Here is a 19,164-nt window from a genome sequence, read left to right on the forward strand (position 1 = left end):
GAGCACTGATAAAGTGCTGACCATAAAAACTGATGTCCGAGAGCAAAGTTGGGCGACTGATTCTGCTGTTTGGACTTTGAGAAGTTAGCTAGCAGGCCTAAACGTCTTGACATGCATTCCTCAGGTAGAAGTGAGTGGAGATACGAGGGTTTAAAAGACTTCTCTAGAAGCTGAAGTATCAACTGAAGCTTTTTACTCCAGTAAAAGTGTAAAAGTACTGGTTTCAGAACCACTTCAAGTAGAAAAGTAAAAGTAATGGAAGGAAAACAAAGGCTGAAAGCTTAGGCCGCGCCACAGGGGTCTATAGTGCACCACCCCCCCCTCCCCAAAAACCCATTTCTCTAAAAGTCATAATGAGGAGAATGATCTATTAAAATGTTGATGTTAAAAATGTTGGGCTGCACTAGGCTCCTGTTTCAGCTGCAGATCTGCCCATTGAAAATGAAGCATTTCAGTAATATCAGCTCTATTAAAGGAGCGTCTCTGTGCTCTACTGAGCATCAACATGAGCTTCATGGAGGAAAATATGAGGAGTCGTTGTCTAGAAGTTCTGTAAAGCTGCAGAAAGTCAGACTTCAGAGGCGTGTGATCAATAAGCTTTATTGGAATGTAAATGTGGGGCTCAGTCGGGACGTTTCACTGCAGCTCTCTTGAGTCTCTGCCACGGACACAGTCTTCATACTAGACCACAGACGTCTGCTGTGAGCTCGCTGGAGAGTGACGGGACATGTGCAGGTGTGATGGATCGCTTATAAACCAATAGGGAGTCAGAATGGTGTCTGTTTATACTTCTCATCCAATCAGGATCAGACTCACACGATTTATCTGGAGAGGGTTTTTATTGATGACGAGCTGGAATGAAAACTAAGGGAAATGAAATAGGAGAACGAGGCTGTTTTTAAAATGTAAGGAGGAGAAAGTTCAGATAATTGGGGGAAAATGTAAGAAGTAGAAGTAAATAATTTCTCCAGTAAAGTTTAGAGAACCAACATTATAACTTCAGTAGGATACAGAAGTGTTTGTACTTCATTACTTAACCCCTCTGAACAGCACAGGCCGTGTTCCAGCTAACTGAGGCTCAAATCTCACCTGTTTAGAGGATAAAGCCTCATATCTGAGAGCACAGATTTGAGTGAGTGGATCTTAGATCTTGTCTTGAGTGTTTTTTAAGGAGCTTGACCTCACTAATCAGTGGCTACACACAGCGCCCCCACCCTGTGGCTCTCTTAAATGCACATTGAGGGTGGATGAGCTTTTTTGGCTACATCAGACACGTCATAATTTTTAAATACTGTGGTATTTACGGCATTACCGTTATACCGCCCAAGCCTATACCACATAGATATACCTATAAGCGAGGAAATATTGCAAAAATCATGCAGCCACGTATCCAAGACTGGAGTAAACTAAACAATATTTAGCAGATATTACTGACCTGGTGTCTAAATGAGGAAATTCGTCCGAGGTCATTGCGATGGCGATGCTGAAACGCTATATCGAGCAGCACTGTAGAAATACAGTGGGAGAATGGCTGATCCTTTAGTGTGGGTCAACAGCAAATGTGTGCAAATGGAAACCCAGATCATGTTCTCATAATGAATACAGTATCCGCTTTGACCCTGACTGGAAACAAATAGCTGGACAGTCTAATACAGGCCTTGCATGTATTAAAGCTCGAGTCTGATCAGTCTTTCCTTTAAGGCTCTAATGAATAGAGCTATATGGGCAAAGGATCAGCGCTTTTCTGAGATGCCTCACACATATGGGCTTTGACTGTTGTTTGTGGATGCCCTTCAGAGGCACGATCCGAGTTCCTTTCTGTCTGAAGATCCTCCAGCGTCGTAAACCCTCTCGTTAGCGGAGCGGCCTGGAGCCAAAGGCCTCTGCCAGCTGCTGCTGCATCTTACAATAAGGGCCACTGTGGTGGGTTTATTATACAGTAAACATGCAGTTTCTTTAACTTTCCTCTCGCAAGCCCAGCTGAAAGGGGGGGACGAGAACAATGTCGGAATTTTAATCATCTTTTTCACAGGCTTTTCAGTTGAACCTCAAATAAACAAATTAGGAGGGACTCACAAATGGCACGTAGCCTCCAAAAGCCGACCTTTTATGAACATCTGCACATCTGCACATTGGAGTAAACACTAACTTCGCTAAATATGCTTTTTGGTCCCTCTGCAGCGTCTTCTCCTGATTTTTGGCCTAATAGCCATCCATGCTGTTCGATGCGGTCACTTGCTTCTAGCTTGTACCCCCCCAGAATTACTCCACTATTGCCCTTCAAAGACGAAATGCCATATGTCCAAATATTTGTGGACACGCCTTCTAATGAATGCATATTTTAAGTTGCAGCTTTTGCTGATACAGATGTGCAAATGCACACACATACCCTGCGGGTCTAGTCCCTAATGCCAGGCGTGGGCTAGTTGAGGGGGTATAAAGCCCCCCAGCATTATTGAGCTGTGGGGCAGTGGAAGAACTGTGAACATTCCATATTCTCTGGAATGATGGATGGTGAAGCTCCCTTATCCAATACTTTTAAGATGAGCTGGGAAGTTGGAAATGAGGTGGGATGGTGATCATCTAGTCTGGCTGCTGAATGCAATCAAATCCTCACAGCAATCCTCCTCCAAATGCTAGTAGAAAGTCTTCTTCCCTGGACAGTAGAGACAGTTACTCCAACAAAAACAGGATAGACTCTTTTTAAGACCCTTGATTTCAGAAGAAGCAGTGAATGAGCAGATGTCCCAATACTTTTGTCCCAATAGTGTACTGTCAATGTGTTGTGCTTTGTGCAGCAGTGAAGCAATGTGTCTCTGCCTCCGTCAGGACAGCAGTGAGGGGAGGTCGGAGCTCCAGCCGGATGAAGTAGCTCAGTGGTGGGGCGAATGGAGCAGCTGGAGCACCTGCAGCTGGACCTGCGGAGGAGGAGTCCGCTCCCAGGAGCGTCACTGTCTGCAGCAGAGGTAGACCACCAGCAGCCTCACTAACACTGAGAAACCCCTCGCAGTGGTGGACTGTACACTGAGCAACACTCGACACAGGCCCAGTCTGTCTGAACCCGACTAGAGCCCGACTAAATTCTGTCTGAACCCGAATAGAGCCTGACTAAATTCTGTCTGAACCCGAATAGAGCCTGACTAAATTCTGTCTGAACCCGAATAGAGCCTGACTAAATTCTGTCTGAACCCGAATAGAGCCTGACTAAATTCTGTCTGAACCCGACTAGAGCCCGACTAAATTCTGTCTGAACCCGACTAGAGCCCGACTAAATTCTGTCTGAACCCGAATAGAGCCTGACTAAATTCTGTCTGAACCCGAATAGAGCCTGACTAAATTCTGTCTGAACCCGACTAGAGCCCGACTAAATTCTGTCTGAACCCGAATAGAGCCTGACTAAATTCTGTCTGAACCCGACTAGAGCCCGACTAAATTCTGTCTGAACCCGACTAGAGCCCGACTAAATTCTGTCTGAACCCGACTAGAGCCTGACTAAATTCTGTCTGAACCCGACTAGAGCCCGACTAAATTCTGTCTGAACCCGACTAGAGCCTGACTAAACTCTGTCTGAACCCGACTAGAGCCCGACTAAATTCTGTCTGAACCCGAATAGAGCCCGACTAAACTCTGTCTGAACCCGACTAGAGCCCGACTAAATTCTGTCTGAACCCGACTAGAGCCCGACTAAATTCTCTCTGAACCCCGACTAGAGCCCGACTAAACTCTGTCTGAACCCGACTAGAGCCCGACTAAACTCTGTCTGAACCCCCCCCGACTAGAGCCTGACTAAATTCTGTCTGAACCCGACTAGAGCCCGACTAAATTCTGTCTGACCCCCCCCCCCGACTAGAGCCCGACTAAATTCTGTCTGACCCCCCCCCCCGACTAGAGCCCGACTAAATTCTGTCTGATCCCCCCCCCCGACTAGAGCCCGACTAAATTCTGTCTGAACCCGACTAGAGCCCGACTAAATTCTGTCTGAACCCGACTAGAGCCCGACTAAATTCTGTCTGAACCCGAATAGAGCCCGACTAAATTCTGTCTGAACCCGACTAGAGCCCGACTAAATTCTGTCTGAACCCGAATAGAGCCCGACTAAATTCTGTCTGAACCCCCCGACTAGAGCTGGACTAAATTCTGTCTGAACCCCCCCGACTAGAGCCCGACTAAATTCTGTCTGAACCCCCCCGACTAGAGCCCGACTAAACTCTGTCTGAACCCAGACTAGAGCCCGACTAAACTCTGTCTGAACCCGACTAGAGCCCGACGAAATTCTGTCTGAACCCGACTAGAGCCCGACGAAATTCTGTCTGAACCCGACTAGAGCCCGACTAAATTCTGTCTGAACCCAGACTAGAGCCCGACTAAATTCTGTCTGAACCCAGACTAGAGCCCGACTAAACTCTGTCTGAACCCGACTAGAGCCCGACTAAACTCTGTCTGAACCCGACTAGAGCCCGACTAAATTCTGTCTGAACCCGACTAGAGCCCGACTAAATTCTGTCTGAACCCGACTAGAGCCCGACTAAATTCTGTCTGAACCCGACTAGAGCCCGACTAAATTCTGTCGGAACCCGACCAAAAAATACCTGTGGGATTGTTTGAGGTCTGTATGAATACCTGGCTGCTATTGGGTTTGGAGAGACACTTTAATCCACCCTCAACCCCCCAGTCCAACCCGTTTGGACTCTGCTCGCTAATTAGTGGAGAAAGGTCTGATGGGCTGCTCTCCGGTGTCTGAGTGCCGTCAGCCTGACCCTGCTCTGAACCCTCCTCACCCTGGGTAGCGTCACTCACCATCAACTTGTAGGTTTAAAATGCATTTCATGTGGGATTATATGGCCCTAAATGCTCAGTGCCTCTACAGTAACCCCCCCCCCCCCTCCTCCGAGCACTTCACCAACTCCATTAACAGCCTCCGTTTTCAGAACCGGTTCATTCTGGGTTTCTCTTCCAAAGCTGTGTCCAATTTAAAGCCCCTCGTGCTCATTAAAGTAAGGGAAGGAGGAAAGTGACAGTTGGGAAAATTACATTAGCTGGATGTTTCCTGATGAAACACAGTGTTGTGTTGTAACCAAACACTCAGCCTAAAGTGGTGAATAATTACAGCTAATTAGAGCCTCAGTCTTCCCTTCATTAAAGATAAATACACTATATTGACAAAAGTATTGGGACACTGCCCATTCATTGTTTCTTCTGAAATCAAGGCCATTAAAAAGAGTTGATCCTGCTTTTGTTGGAGTAACTGCAATCTCTACTGTTCAGTGAAGAAGACTTTCTACTAGGTTCTGACTGACTAGACATTGCTGTGAGGATTTGATTGAATTCAGCAAGAAGAGAGTTAGTGAGGTCAGAATGTGGGACGATTATCACCACCCCACCTCATCATCTCCAACTCCACAACTCATCCCAAACATATTGGATGGAGCACTATTCATTATTCCAGAGAACACGGTTCCACTCAATGCTGGGGGGTTTTACACCCCTCTAGCCCACCCCTCTGGCATGGTGCCAATAAGGCTCCATAGAGTCCTATTCTATTGGCATTGCTACAGGGACTAAACAAGCTGTGTGTGTGTGTGTGTGTGTGTGTGTGTGTGTGTGTGTGTGTGTGTGTGTGTGTGTGTGTGTACATGCATTCTTTAGAAGGGGTGTCCACAAACATTTGGACATATAGTGCACTGGGTCTTTGCATGAAAACGATATTTATTTATTTATTTATTCATTTATTTGTTTATTTATTACCATTTACTGTAAAATTACTGCAAAATACTGTAAATATTTTAAGACTGCAAAAAAACCTGATAGCTTATATAATGAGTACACAAATTATAGTGATTAGCGCAGGGGCGTCATTAGATTATCGGTTAAGAGTCATGGATTGATCTCATGGATTGTTGAGCTGAGCTACAGAACACACCACTAAAAGTACTACCTTTCCCATAATGCCCTGCCACCGCAAAATAAAGTACAATTTCACATGTAGTTTTTTTGCTGCCAAGGAAATACTTCAGGCATGTGTGTGACAGTAAAAATGCTAATATACTACATTTTTTCAAAAGTACTACATTTCCCATAATGCCCCGGCGTCTTTCCAAGAAGTTTGAGCAGCTAGCTAGCTAACATGAACGGGTGATGCAAGGTCAGGTTTTATTTAGCAAAAAGAAATATTTAATGCATGTGTGTGACTAATGTTGCTAATATGATTAATAATAATAATAATCATAATCATAATAATTATTATTAATGAATATTATTACTAGCATTCTTGTTAACAAAATATTTGAATATTATTATTATTATTAACTAATAATTTGTTATTATTGCCTAGACATAATATTATTAGGCAAGCCGAGGGGTACAGCTGTGGACTGCGAGTAATCCAGAAACACCCCTAGGGTAGACTGGTTTGCAGCACAGTAATTGATTTGTATTGATTTATTAATGATAATAATCATAATAATGATGATATATGACTTTGTGTCCCAAACCACGTCTTCACATGTCCTTCGTTCTCTAAATCCACCAGTATTTCAGTCCCTGAACAAACCAGGTCTGAGTCGGACCTTCCTCCTCCTACAGCCTGACTAATGGCATGTGGCAGGATCATCAATTTACCGGTCACTGGCCCACATGACACCAGCTACTCCGGTCAGAATGACAAACATATTTATAAAATGCCTTTTAGAGCAAATGGCCAGCCAGTCCGGGAAGATTCCTCTGCAGATAAGGGCTTATGTTGAGCTAGGCCAGCTGGCCCCCATTAGCACTCCCCTGTGTGTGTGTGTGTATTGGGGAGAGGGAGGGGGTGGGGTGTAGTGAAGCAGAAAGATGAGGAGGACACACATCTGGAGTGGGCTGGAAGGGGTGGTGCAGGATAGCTGTGAAAAAGCCTGGGAAAGTTCCACATCTGTAGACCAGGTAGGCTTTTCATGAGAGGCGGTGTGTGTGTGTGTGTGTGTGTGTGTGTGTGTGTAATCCAAGGCGAGGAAGGACGGCTTGTGCTGCCAAACATCAGCGCTTACAAAGAGGTTAAGGATGTCTCAGCTTTGAGTTCATGGACTGATCAATTGCCTATAATGGCAGTCTGCTGATGCTCCGTCATTCCTACTCCGGGCCGGAATGCTGCTGCTACTGCACTATGGAGCTGCAGGTGGTGGAGCTGCAGGTGGAGAACCTCTCCAGAACTGTCAGCGTAACACTGCGTAACCCATAGAGTCATATTAGTGTAAAATCCTGTAGTGTTACTGTACCACCTCTACAGTCCACATGCTTCTCCACCTTCAGATTAAGCTTCTGCAGCTCTCAGACTGTCCATGAGGGGGCGCTCACAGCATGATTTGTATTTACTGCTGTGGAGTAAAAGTGAATCACACTCCGCAACTGTAGGGGGAGCCCTGGAGCTAGAAATACAAACTGTCCATGAGGGGGCGCTCACAGCATGATTTGTATTTACTGCAGTGGAGTAAAAGTGAATCACACTCCGCAACTGTAGGGGGAGCCCTGGAGCTAGAAATTCAAATTAAAACTGCGGATTTTGCTCGTATTTCCATTGGGGGGCAGTGGTGACCTATGAAGCAGAGAAGTCTCTGATTGGCTCTGTTCTACCCTGGCCACTCCTACCTACCCAAGCCCCGCCCCTGCACATGCTTGTCATCAACCCCCTGAGAGTTTCTAGTCTAGGTTGTCGGTCCCAGTGCATATGGTCAGACAGTAGTCGCGTTTGCTGACTCATCCACACTGGATGCCATTGTAACTCTATTTGTCCAAATGTTTGTGGACACCCCTCTTTAAGTTGCACCCAATGCTGACACGGATGTGCAAGTGCAGACACACACACACACACACACAGCCAGCTTGTCTAGTCCCTGTAGAGAAGTACTGCCAATAGAATAGGACTCTCTGGAGCATAGGATAAATATCATGAACCTATCGGCACCATGTTGCCTAATATTGCCAGGCGTGGGCTAGTAGAGGGGTATAAAGCCCCCCAGCATTGAGGAGCTGTGGAGCAGTGGAAGAACTGTGTTCTCTGGAATGATGGTGGTGGAGCTCCATCCAGTACTTTTGCGATGAGTTGGTTAGGGAGTTGGGGATGAGGTGGTCTCACTGACACACTTGTCGCTTAATTCAATCAATCAAATCCTCACAGCAATGCTCCTCCAAAATCTAGCTGAAAGCCTTCTTGCGTGGACAGTAGAGACAGTGGAACCAACAAAAGCCGGAGAAACTCTTTTAATGCCTTTGATTTCGGAAGAAACAATGAAACAATGGGCAGGTGTCCCAATACTTTTGTCAAAACAGTGCATGACTAACGTAACTGTAAATGTCTCTTTCTAGGCTCACCACCACGCAGAACATCAATAGCTCCTTCTGCATTGGGTCCCCCAAGCAATACCAGTTGTGCACGAACCAGGTAGGGCACAGGTTTCACCTCGCCTTTACGTGATGTTCCAGATCTCCCAAGTCGGAGGTTTCTGGGTATAATTAAGCGATAAGCAGAAATGAGGGGAATCGTGTAAGCATCGCCCGGGTTGGAATATTCCGCCCGAGCCAGCTGGCATGCCCCGGCATTCTCACACGTGTTAGTTAAAGGCTGTAATATCTGCAAACTGTTTGACATGCTGCCTGCTCTCTGAGCTGCGTCTTTATTGATCTGTGGATCCGTGCCTAGCCGTGCCCCAACAGCCGAATCGGCTTCAAACAGCACCAGTGTTCCCAGTTCAACGCCAAAGCCTTCAGCAGGAAGCATTACGAGTGGGTTCCCCTTTACCCAGGTAATAAATCTCAGCTCTGTTCACTCCTCTACCCTCTGCTTCTCTCCATCTCTCTCTCCTTTCTCAACCTAGATGCTCTCCTCTTTCTTTCTTTGCCCCTCCAACCCCCCCTCCTCCTCTGACCCTCTCCCTGTTTCGCTCTGTTGCTAAACACAGAACTTCCACTGATCTTTCATGGCTTCAGGCCAGCCGGTCCAGTCTTATATCTGGCAGATGCGCGTTTGAGGTTATTTCCGAAAGCCGTGGCCTCTAAGGAACAAAAAGGGCCTTTCTGTAACACAATGAGGAACTTCTATCTCCACTGGAGCTCTCCAAAGCCTGGAGTTTAGCAGCACTAATGATGTCATGTCCTGTCCAGATGATTACATCAGCATTTCCAACAAGCCGTGCGACCTCCAGTGCACGACCACCACCGGAGAGAGGCAGCTTTTGGTTCCAGCTCGCGACGGGACCTTCTGCAGGGACGGCGTCTATAAGGGGGTCTGCATCGAGGGCCGTTGCCAGGTACGGCATGTCGCACTGACCCCTGAGGTGGAAACCTCTGACCCCATAACAGTTGAAGTCCAGGTTTCCAGCCTCTCTTTGTCCCTCAGACTCTCAGGGCTGTTTTTTGTTACTGTGCCTTTAAGATTGAACTATATGTAAATGAACTCTGCTCTGATTGGCTCTAGCCTACAGCAGTTAAGCCCCGCCTCTTCATGGTGATGTGATGTATCGCAAAAACAGTGAATTCAGGATGAACTGTATGGCCTTTTATTTGGTGGGGTGGGGGGTGGCATGTATTATACACTATATGGACAAAAGTATTGGGACGCTTGCTCATTCATTCTTTCTTCTGTAATCAAGGGTATTAAATGAGTTCATATTGCTCCAAAACTCAATTTATTAGAAGAGGCTATGTCCAAATGTTTGTGGACACCCATTCTATTGAATGCATTTAGGCACTGTTTAGGTTGCAACCATTGCTCTCACAAATGTGCACACACACACACAGCTTGTCTAGTCCCTGTAGAAAAGTACTGCCAGTAGAATAGGAATAGGATTAGAGCATGAACGTATTGGCACCATGCTGCCTAATGCCTGGCGTGGGCTAGAGGGGTACAAAGCCCCCTAGCATTGAGGAGCTGTGGAGCAGTGGAAGAACTGTGTTCTCTGGAATGATGAAAATACTTTTGGGAGGAGTTCACTGCAATGCAAAAATCTAGTAGAGAGCCGTCCCTGGGTAGTACAAACAATTACTCCAATGAATGAGCAGGTGTCCCAAAACTTTTGTCCATATTGTTTAGGTATTTTTTTCAATAAAAAATTAGCAAATACTATATACTGGCTGCACAGTGGTTTACCTCTTCATTTAGCATCCTGGTGAAGCAGATTCCTACTGCTCTTGCTTATAAAGCGCTAATATGGTGATAACTAGCTGGCCGCTGTAAAGTTTAAGGGGATAATTGTGGCCCTAAGGGGTTCAGGCAGGTAGGTCTCAGTAGTTGTTACCTCTCAGACTCTTGTCATTAAAGTAAACCCGGCTATTTTCACTGTGTTTATTTGAGAAACTATAGCTTGACTTTGCACATCTGTCTGCGCTAATGTCCCGTGTCTGGCTCCATGTAGGTGGTGGGATGTGATGGGAAATTGTACTCCAGTAAAACCGTAGACAAATGTGGCGTCTGCGGGGGAAACGGAGACTCTTGTTACCGCGTCTCAGGATCTTACCGGAAAGGGATCACACAGTTAGGTATATCTTATACTGGCATTAAGAGGTCACAAAAGAGACTCTGTTTTCCAGCCAGTTCCACAGTTCCCATGCTGCTAGATCACACTGCACAATTCACGTGTATCCTCTGAAGCCACTCTGCAATCTGCTAAAATGGGATCATTGTATTTACACACAAAACAACTCAAGAAAAAAATGTTTATTTGATAATTACATTTTGTTACACTATTTGTATATATTTAATGATGACTTACTAATTACTTACTAATTTGCAGAGATATACAGTAAGGAAGTAGAACTACTTCACTACTGTACTTAAGTACTAAAGTACTGTATCTGTATCTACTGGAGGATTATTATTTCTCCTACTTTTACTGGATGAGTTTAATACTTTTACTCTGTTACATTGTTTGTTTATGTGCTGCATCGTCACTCGCTACAATTATAAAAACAGTACGAATCATTTCAAACCCACATTATCACCTCCAGAGCGCTAGATGGCGCTGTCACCGGGTTTGATTAAGCCGCCTTTCCAGAAGAAACACCTCCATCTTCACCTCCTGCAAATACTCGTATGTGTTGGAATGGGCTGAGATCTTTCAGCTGTAGTTGAGTTTACAGAGAGTGAAGCTCAGGGGTTTGAGCTGCTCTCCTCACTGGTTCTACAGATGAAACTCTTGTATGTGGCGGGTCGAGTCAGGTCTGCTCAGCTCTCTCTCTCTCTCTCTTTTGGGCGAGAGAGTTTGTTTAGAGAGTGAACTGAAGACTCGTGTTCATGAGCTCTGTCTTCTACAGTCCTGTCCTTCTCCTACAGCCAGAGGAACTGAGTCAGTGCTCAAGTCTGAGCATCTGAACTAATATAAACACTGATACCCAAACTTTTGACTGCTGTCTGTAAGAACTACAGAACACAGTACTGTACTTTTACTGTCAGTACTTAAGCAGTACTTTTTAGAATACTAAACTACTTGCAGTACTTAAGTACAGAAAATCTTGAACACTTTAGTACTTCTACTTAAGTCTGGAGTTTAAAGAACTTCTACTTCTACTCAAGTCACTTTTTTTAGATTGAGAAGTCTGGGTCTAATCTGTAATTGTTAATGTTGTCTGTGATTGATCAGGCTATGCCTTTATAACCAATATACCTATTGGAGCCACGGACATCCAGATCATTGAGCGACGGAAGACTGAAAACATATTGGGTAAAATCTCTCGAAACCTCTAATCCAACATTAGATAACTGCTAGATTAGACACATCAATAGCATGAGTGTGTAAGACGCTCATGTAGTTCTGTGGTCAGATGCACTAATAATTCATCTCCGGTCCCCTCTAGCGCTGTCGGATGAATCTGGTCACTTCTTCTTTAACGGAAACACAGCGATCGACAATCCGCGGAACTTCCACATCGCAGGAACAGTGTTTAAGTACAGGAGGCCGGCTAACCTCTTCTCAGATGGCTTCGAGTACATCATGGCCCAGGGCCCCATCCAGCACGGGCTACACGTCATGGTAGGTATATAGGTATGTACTTCTGCTGTTAAGTGTTTTCGCTTTGGTCTGTCGTGAAAGATCATTTATCCCGTTATCCAGTTGGTTTATCAGACGTTCTTCTCAGAGCGACTTACAAAAGAGCTTCACTGTTCACTCAGAAAATACCCTCAGGTAGTTCGTAAAAGCTAGGATCCAAAAGACCTCTCTTAGATATACTTAGACTCTACTAAATACAGAAGTCAATATGGAGACCATAGTACTCTTCTCTTCGCCTGAGTACTCTCAGAAGAGGAGGAGGGTCTTCAGTCTGGGTTTGAGGACAGTGAGAGTTGGACTCTGCTGTTCGGACACCCAGGGGAAGTTCGTTCCACCACTTCGGTGCAGGACAGTAAAAAGTCTGGACGCTCGTCTTCCGTGGATCTTAAAGGATGGCGGGTCGAGCCGAGCCGTACTTGAAGCTGGAAGGGCTCTTGGTGCAGATCAGCTTTTGACCATCGCCATCAAGTACGGAGGGACTGGCTGGTCCAGTCTTTGTAGGCCAGCGTCAGGGGTCTGCAGCAGAGGAGTTACTTGGCTTAAGACAACTCTACATTTTGATTTATGCCGTGTTGCGTGGAGTGCATTAGGTACAATGTACTGTATCATGTGACCTCAAGTATTGTAAAATGTCTTCAAAAATAGAGATGTTTTTTTTTTTTTTTTTTTTTTTTATATACTCCCACCCCTACATACAATCTCAGTCAAATGTTTGGACTCACCTATTCATAATTAATGGCAGTCAAGACCAGAGACCAAGTTTATTTGTTTAGCACCTTAAACCATAAACAGTGGCAATTAAAAGAGTATTCACATAGAGAATGCAGCTTATAGTGTCCTGGCACCTCAGAAAGGATTATACAAGACAATTACAATTACCAGAAACTTGCAAAAATAAATTACAAAAAAAGTTTTAAATAAAAAATTAAGAACATGAAGTAAAAACAAAGGAAGATTACTAAAATTGTAAAACATCAATTAAAATAACAATACATGCAGGAATGGTAAGAAAAAATATAAAACAGTCAGTAGGAATAAAGGAAATCAATCCATGTAAAAATAAAAAATATATTTATTTATTTATTTATTTTTACATGGGTACGTCATGGTACTCGGTATGGGAGATTATTTGGATAGCAGTTTCAAAAATTGTACGCTGTTGGTGCGTTTTAGTCTACATTACAAAATATTGCGATAAATATCATATCGTAAAAAATTGTCTTTAAATATTGTGATATAATTTTTTTCCCGCCCAGCTTTAGATGTAACTAAGCAATAAGTAATGGTAATTGAGAAACAGTCAAATAGTGAGGATATCATTTAATAAGTCTTGGGGTCAGGAACAGTAGTAGGCGTGGCTAGAGGCCTCTGCCTAAATGTCAAGTGGAAGCCAGTTGTATTGAAGACCTTTTGAATCCCAGTGCAAGAGCATCTCTGCTACCAATAAGGGATAAACATGACTGTGTGGAAGAGCATCTCCAGCGAGAAGGTCAGTGGCACTATCCCTGGGGAGATGTGGAGGCAGACATGTGGCTTTGGTTGTGCTGAATACCTCCATGAGATCATGCATAGGTTGGTTGGAGACTTGAGGACTCTTAATGAAGGTGGATATACAGGCCAGCTTTAGCTAGCTGGGTCCAGTTAATGGTTGGGTTATGTTGCTGAGGCCATGGGGGCCCTAAGATGAGTTAGTGGGAGGGTGAATATAGTGCTAAGGAGGACGGTGATTTCTTGTGTATGGTCCTGTTAGTGATAAGGGCTCCCGTACCTACTGGCCTTCTATCCAAGGCTCAAACATAGTGTAATCCCTATAGAGGACAGCAGGTCAAACGCAGGGAAGGTGTAGGGTTTCTAACTTGGTCACATGTCCTTCCACACCTCTACTACAAGAGCAGGAGACTTGGTGACGACCAAAGCCAAATGATGAAGGTATTAGTGGAGTCCGGTTTAGTTTGTACCATGGATCAGGTGTGTGAATTGAAGATCTGATGATCAGTAGGCAGCAATGCAGTGCACAAAATTGCTGGAGGAGGCATGAAACCCAGTGAAGGGAAGGCGGTAGAAGAGTTATATGGCTGAACATGGCAATGGTGACGGTTGAATTGGGCTGGTGTTTTCTGGATCAGCTGGAGGGAATTATGGCACACATAGGAAGACCACATCAGGCCCCTGCAGCTGATCCAGAATGCAGCGGCACAGGTCGGGTCGTCTTCTGCGTTTCGAAGTTCAGCCATGTTCAGCTCCTCCTCATCTGCTGCTGAGTTCTCTCTTCACTGTGGCTTCTTGTAGCTGCTGCCCAGGTCATTAGATTCAGACCCCTGACTCTGGCCTACAAAGCCAAGACTGGACCAGCCAGCCCCTCCGTACTTGATGGCGATGGTCAAAAGCTGATCTGCACCAAGAGCCCTTCCAGCTTCAAGTACGGCTCGGCTCGACCCGCCATCCTTTAAGATCCACGGACGACGAGCGTCCAGACTTTTTACTGTCCTGCACCGAAGTGGTGGAACGAGCTTCCCCTGGGTGTCCGAACAGCAGAGTCCAACGCTCGCTGTCTTCAAACCCAGACTGAAGACCTTCCTCTTCTGAGAGTACTTGGGTGAAGAGTAGAGTATTATGGGCTCCATACTGACTAGAGTCTAAGATTAGAGGAGCTTTGAATTTTAGTCTATTTAAACTAGCTGAGGTTATTCTTGAGTAAATAGTGAAGCTCTTTTGTGGAGAAGAGCGTCTGTTAAATGCCATAAATGTAAATATATGTGCTGAAGAACATCTGGCATGAATGGTTCTCTGTCTCTGAATGGTTCCAGAAATATGGCTTTTCGTCTGTGGCTTATCTAGTCTTTGGATGCCAACTCTATTGAGCATCTTTGATAGACAATGGAAAGGGCTATTTAGTTGGCAGCAACTGCACACAGCATCTACAGCATCTTGCAGAAACTATGGTCAAGCAAATTCCTGCTAAAGGCCATGGAAAGTTCAGTACAGCACTAGACAGGTGTGCCTAAAAAATTGTCAGGCAGTGTTCAATAGAACCTTTGACTGGCATTTCATTGTAGCTCATTGTCTTCATCATCTGTCGTCTTCATCTTTAACTTGAATAACTATCCTTTTGTCTCTGTTTTCAGTACTACAACCTCAACGGAAAAATGCCTCACATCACGTACGAGTACACAGTGCCTCGCATAGAAGACCCTAGGACGTCCACCCCGGCCTCCTCCACCCTGGAGCAGCCTCAGCTGGGCAGTCTCATGGTGGCAGCACTCAAAGCCCCAGCTGTTCCAGAGCTTGCAACCAACGCCTCCTCTCCAGTCCTCCCTTTCTCCGAAAATGAGATTGAGGCTCGTGGACAGTTAAAGAAGGAGGTGAACCAAAGCTCTCCTGCTGCTTCTAAGGAAAGGTTGGAGGTACGTGGCGGTCCTGAAGATGTGCGGTGGGAGCTCCAGGCCCCACATAACCTCAGCAAACCAGCAGTGGTTCTGCCCTTCAGACCGGCTGAGCTCCACAATGAGCTGGAGAGCGGTGTACACCGTCCTGCCTTTGGTAAGCACAGATTTTAGACATCAGTTAAGAGCAGTGAACCTTTTAGACCTTTTAAAGGCCTGTTTTTTTGGGCCACACTTCAATCCCTAACTCTCAGAACTGCATAATGTCTGTAAAGTAGTACAAGTATATCAGTACAGAGGAAAAGTCTAGCCCATCCAGCTTCAGGAACCTTGGGAACACTTCATGACTTTTAACCCCTGCCATAATTTCCATTAGTTTTTAATAGGGCCTAATATAGAACCCTGAGGGACTCCACAGACTCCGCTAAGCTAAACAGCTGTGTAGTAGATTACACTTCAGGATTAATAACTTAATTGTTGACCCAGGGTTTAAGAGGTTAAAGTGGTTGCAGATTATAAAAGACTGTGTATGTCACACGTCCCGATTTGAGTTTTGCTGATTGGTATTGATAAAACGTCCATCGCACGCTAAACAACTAGGGATCATCTGCTACACAACCCCAAAACAGGTTCCCGCAGCTATTTGCACTGCCCCAAAAGGAAAGAAATGGGGGAAACTGCCTTTATGTGAGGTTGTGGGTGAGAAAATAGAGTTTGCATGATCTGTACAGACTGTAGAGAGAGTTGTAGGTACAGCACATACTGGAGACTACCCTACATATGTTGGCTTCTTATACAAATTTCCCTTCCAAATGGGTGATGTCCCAATACTTTTGTCCATATTGTTTACTTTGGTCTCCTCCAGGTTCAGACTCCAACCTCATTGAAGGTGACTCCTCCAGCCTGAAGAATGAGACCCAGACCGCTGGCCAGCCTGTGGCGAAGGGTCTCGTCTATGAGCTTCTATCCCAGGCCACAGGCCCCCAGCTGCCATGCACAGACCCTGCGGCTCTCTCTGACTGTGCCCTCCTGAAGCTCAACTCCAGCTCCTCTCTGGATAACAGCCTGGCTCTGGAGGTCTACCCCGGCAGCCTGGACCTGCACGCTTCTGAAGGAGAGCTGGTGTTGGGGCAGCAGTCTGAGGCCAACAGCACAAAGGCCCGCCAAACTAACCTCCTCCGGCTCCACCAGGTAGAGCCAGTGCAGGTCCCTCACACTGAGAGGTAAGGGGCGTCCATGTCTTTAGAGATGGAAAGTACAGTGCCATGATGATGATGATGATGATTTTGGAGGCTTAAGCTGGAGGTTTTTGCCATGGCCTTCACTGCCCCCCAATATAAACATCACTGCAAATCTGTGGATAGACTTCAAAAGAGCAGAGCAGCAAGACAACCCTTAAATTTAACAGATCTGAAGGCCTTTTACAGGAAGAATGATTGGCGCAAATCCCCCAAGCAAGACCATGCAGTGCCCAAACTTTTGCTTCAGATCTGGAAATAAAGTAGTAATTAGTGGGTTTTTTGCATACATTTTGGGGTGTCCAAACTTTTGCATACTACTGTAATTATACTTACTCTTGTTTCTTTAGTGCTCAGTTGACTTCAAATAATGCTGCCTTAAGGAAACACCAGGGTATGCTTATTATACTATATGGACAAAAGTATTGGGACACCTATCCATTCATTGTTTCTTCTGAAATCCAAGAGTATTAAGCATTTATCCTGCTTTTGTTAGAGTAACTGTCTAGACAAGAAGGCTTTCTACTAGATTTTGGAGGAGCATTGCTGTGAGGATTTGATTGCATTTAACAACAAGTGCATTAAAGAGGTCAGGATGTTTGATGATGATCACCACCCCACCTCATCATCCCCAACTCCTCAGCTCATCACAAAAAATATTGGATGGAGCTCCACCATCATCATTCCAGAGAACTCAGGTCTTCCACTGCTCCACAGCTCCTCTAGCCCACGTCTGGAATTAGGCAGCATGGTGCCAATAGCTTCATCATGCTTATCTGCTCCAGAGAGTCCTATTATATTGGCAGTACTTCTCTACAGGGACTAGACAAGCTGTGTGTGTGCATTTGCACATGTGTGTCAGCAATGGGTGCATCTTAAAATAGCTGAATGCATTCATTAGAATAGGTGTCCAAAAATATTTGGACATATGGTGTATATTATATTAAAATTGCTTCCTTATTTTCTCTCTCTCCACTGCAGTAATGAGTTTGACGTGGTGTCTCTCGACCATGACGTCAGTCTGGCTGATATGTACCGATGGAAGGTATCTGCGTACGCACCCTGCAGTTCAACATGTACCACAGGTGCAATTATGAACCACCACCACACAGACAGTTCAAGTACAGTTAGTGCAAGTGTACTTACACACACACACACACACACACACACACACACACACACAGAGAAGTGTGTACAGATCAACACACTGTTACTAACCCAGCGAATTACACACTTGGGCACCTCAGTCTGAACTCCCCTCTGTCTCTCTCTGTCTTTCTCGTAGGGATCAGCACCTCCTATGCTTTGTGTGTGAGGTATGATGGCTCAGAGGTGGATGAGAGCTATTGCGATTCTTTGACCCGACCGGAGCCCACTCATGAGTTCTGCACAGGCAAGGAGTGCCCACCAAGGTCAGGGAGAGCAGATGCAGTGTGTGTCTGTCATGCAGTGCATGTGTAAATGTGTGTGTGTGTGTGTGTGTGTGTGTGTGTGTGTGTGTGTGTGTGTGTGTGTGTGTGTGTGTGTGTGTGTGTGTATGGCTGCTTGAATGTAGTAGTGTGTAGTCTGTGTTTGATTATGTCTGATATGCATTTCTACATTTATATATATATATTTTGGTCGTTAATTTACATTTATTTATATATTATAATCTTTATTTATGCACAATTAGATTTGTATGTGAAAATCACTAATTGTCTTATTAGCTGTAAAAAAAAAAAGCACTGATGCATCATTTTATGCAAATTACTGAGCATGCAGTATTACGTGTTATTAGGGTGTAATTGGCAGCACTTTGATTCATGTGGGCTGTAGATAGTGGAACCTTTATTAATACAACAAGAATTGTTCTATATTTTAAAGTGAAGTTCACATCATGACTAATTTAATGAGTCTATTAATTAGTCCATTATCTTTAGTATTCATGATTCTTTGGTTGTAAAAACAATTTATGTTTCTGTTATATCAGTATGAGTTCAGTCCATGTAAGAGTACAGTTTATCAGGCTTGGTTCTGCCCAGCATGTATTACACTGAAAAATACACTAAACAATAAATAGAATAAAGAATAATAATATATAGAAGTACTAAAAGTAATAAAGGTTAAAAAAAAACATATATATATATATATTACTTTTAGTACCTATATAAGTAAATGTATAAATATATGTAGAAGTACTAAAAATAATAATGGATGTAAAAAAAAAATACAAAAAAATCTGTAATCGTCCATATGTAGCCTGAGTAGACATCTATCTACAATTATTTGTACAGATATAATGATCTGTATATACAGCTGTACAAATAATCATAGTGCAAATGCTATGCATGTTATGTATCAATTCCAATCCTTTTGTTTGTATAAATAATAATACAGCCACACACTTTAGATAAGAAGATAGGAGCTGCTAAATCCTAATTAATACTGAAATAAAAACACTTTATTTTTAACAGCAGTTCCTATAATGAGACATTCTGGACTGATTGATTTAGTTTAGCTGTTTCTAGTCTAGATTCAAGCGGCTCA

At 44.4% G+C, this 19,164-nt stretch overlaps 1 protein-coding gene across 1 annotated transcript in view; it reads left to right on the plus strand.

The window, feature by feature from the left end:
• Positions 1-19,164, plus strand: part of LOC140565183 (ADAMTS-like protein 2) — a 33,827-nt gene that overhangs the window by 8,504 nt on the left and 6,159 nt on the right. The window contains exons 2-12 of the mRNA XM_072691004.1: positions 2,830-2,966; positions 8,341-8,416; positions 8,675-8,777; positions 9,136-9,281; positions 10,386-10,509; positions 11,610-11,690; positions 11,824-11,999; positions 15,143-15,557; positions 16,266-16,623; positions 17,620-17,723; positions 17,924-18,050. Coding sequence (XP_072547105.1) covers positions 2,830-2,966; positions 8,341-8,416; positions 8,675-8,777; positions 9,136-9,281; positions 10,386-10,509; positions 11,610-11,690; positions 11,824-11,999; positions 15,143-15,557; positions 16,266-16,623; positions 17,620-17,723; positions 17,924-18,050 — 1,847 coding nt within the window. The remainder of the gene's footprint in view (positions 1-2,829; positions 2,967-8,340; positions 8,417-8,674; positions 8,778-9,135; positions 9,282-10,385; positions 10,510-11,609; positions 11,691-11,823; positions 12,000-15,142; positions 15,558-16,265; positions 16,624-17,619; positions 17,724-17,923; positions 18,051-19,164) is intronic.

Source organism: Salminus brasiliensis, chromosome 11, assembly GCF_030463535.1.
Source record: "Salminus brasiliensis chromosome 11, fSalBra1.hap2, whole genome shotgun sequence".
NCBI classification, from domain to species: domain Eukaryota; kingdom Metazoa; phylum Chordata; class Actinopteri; order Characiformes; family Bryconidae; genus Salminus; species Salminus brasiliensis.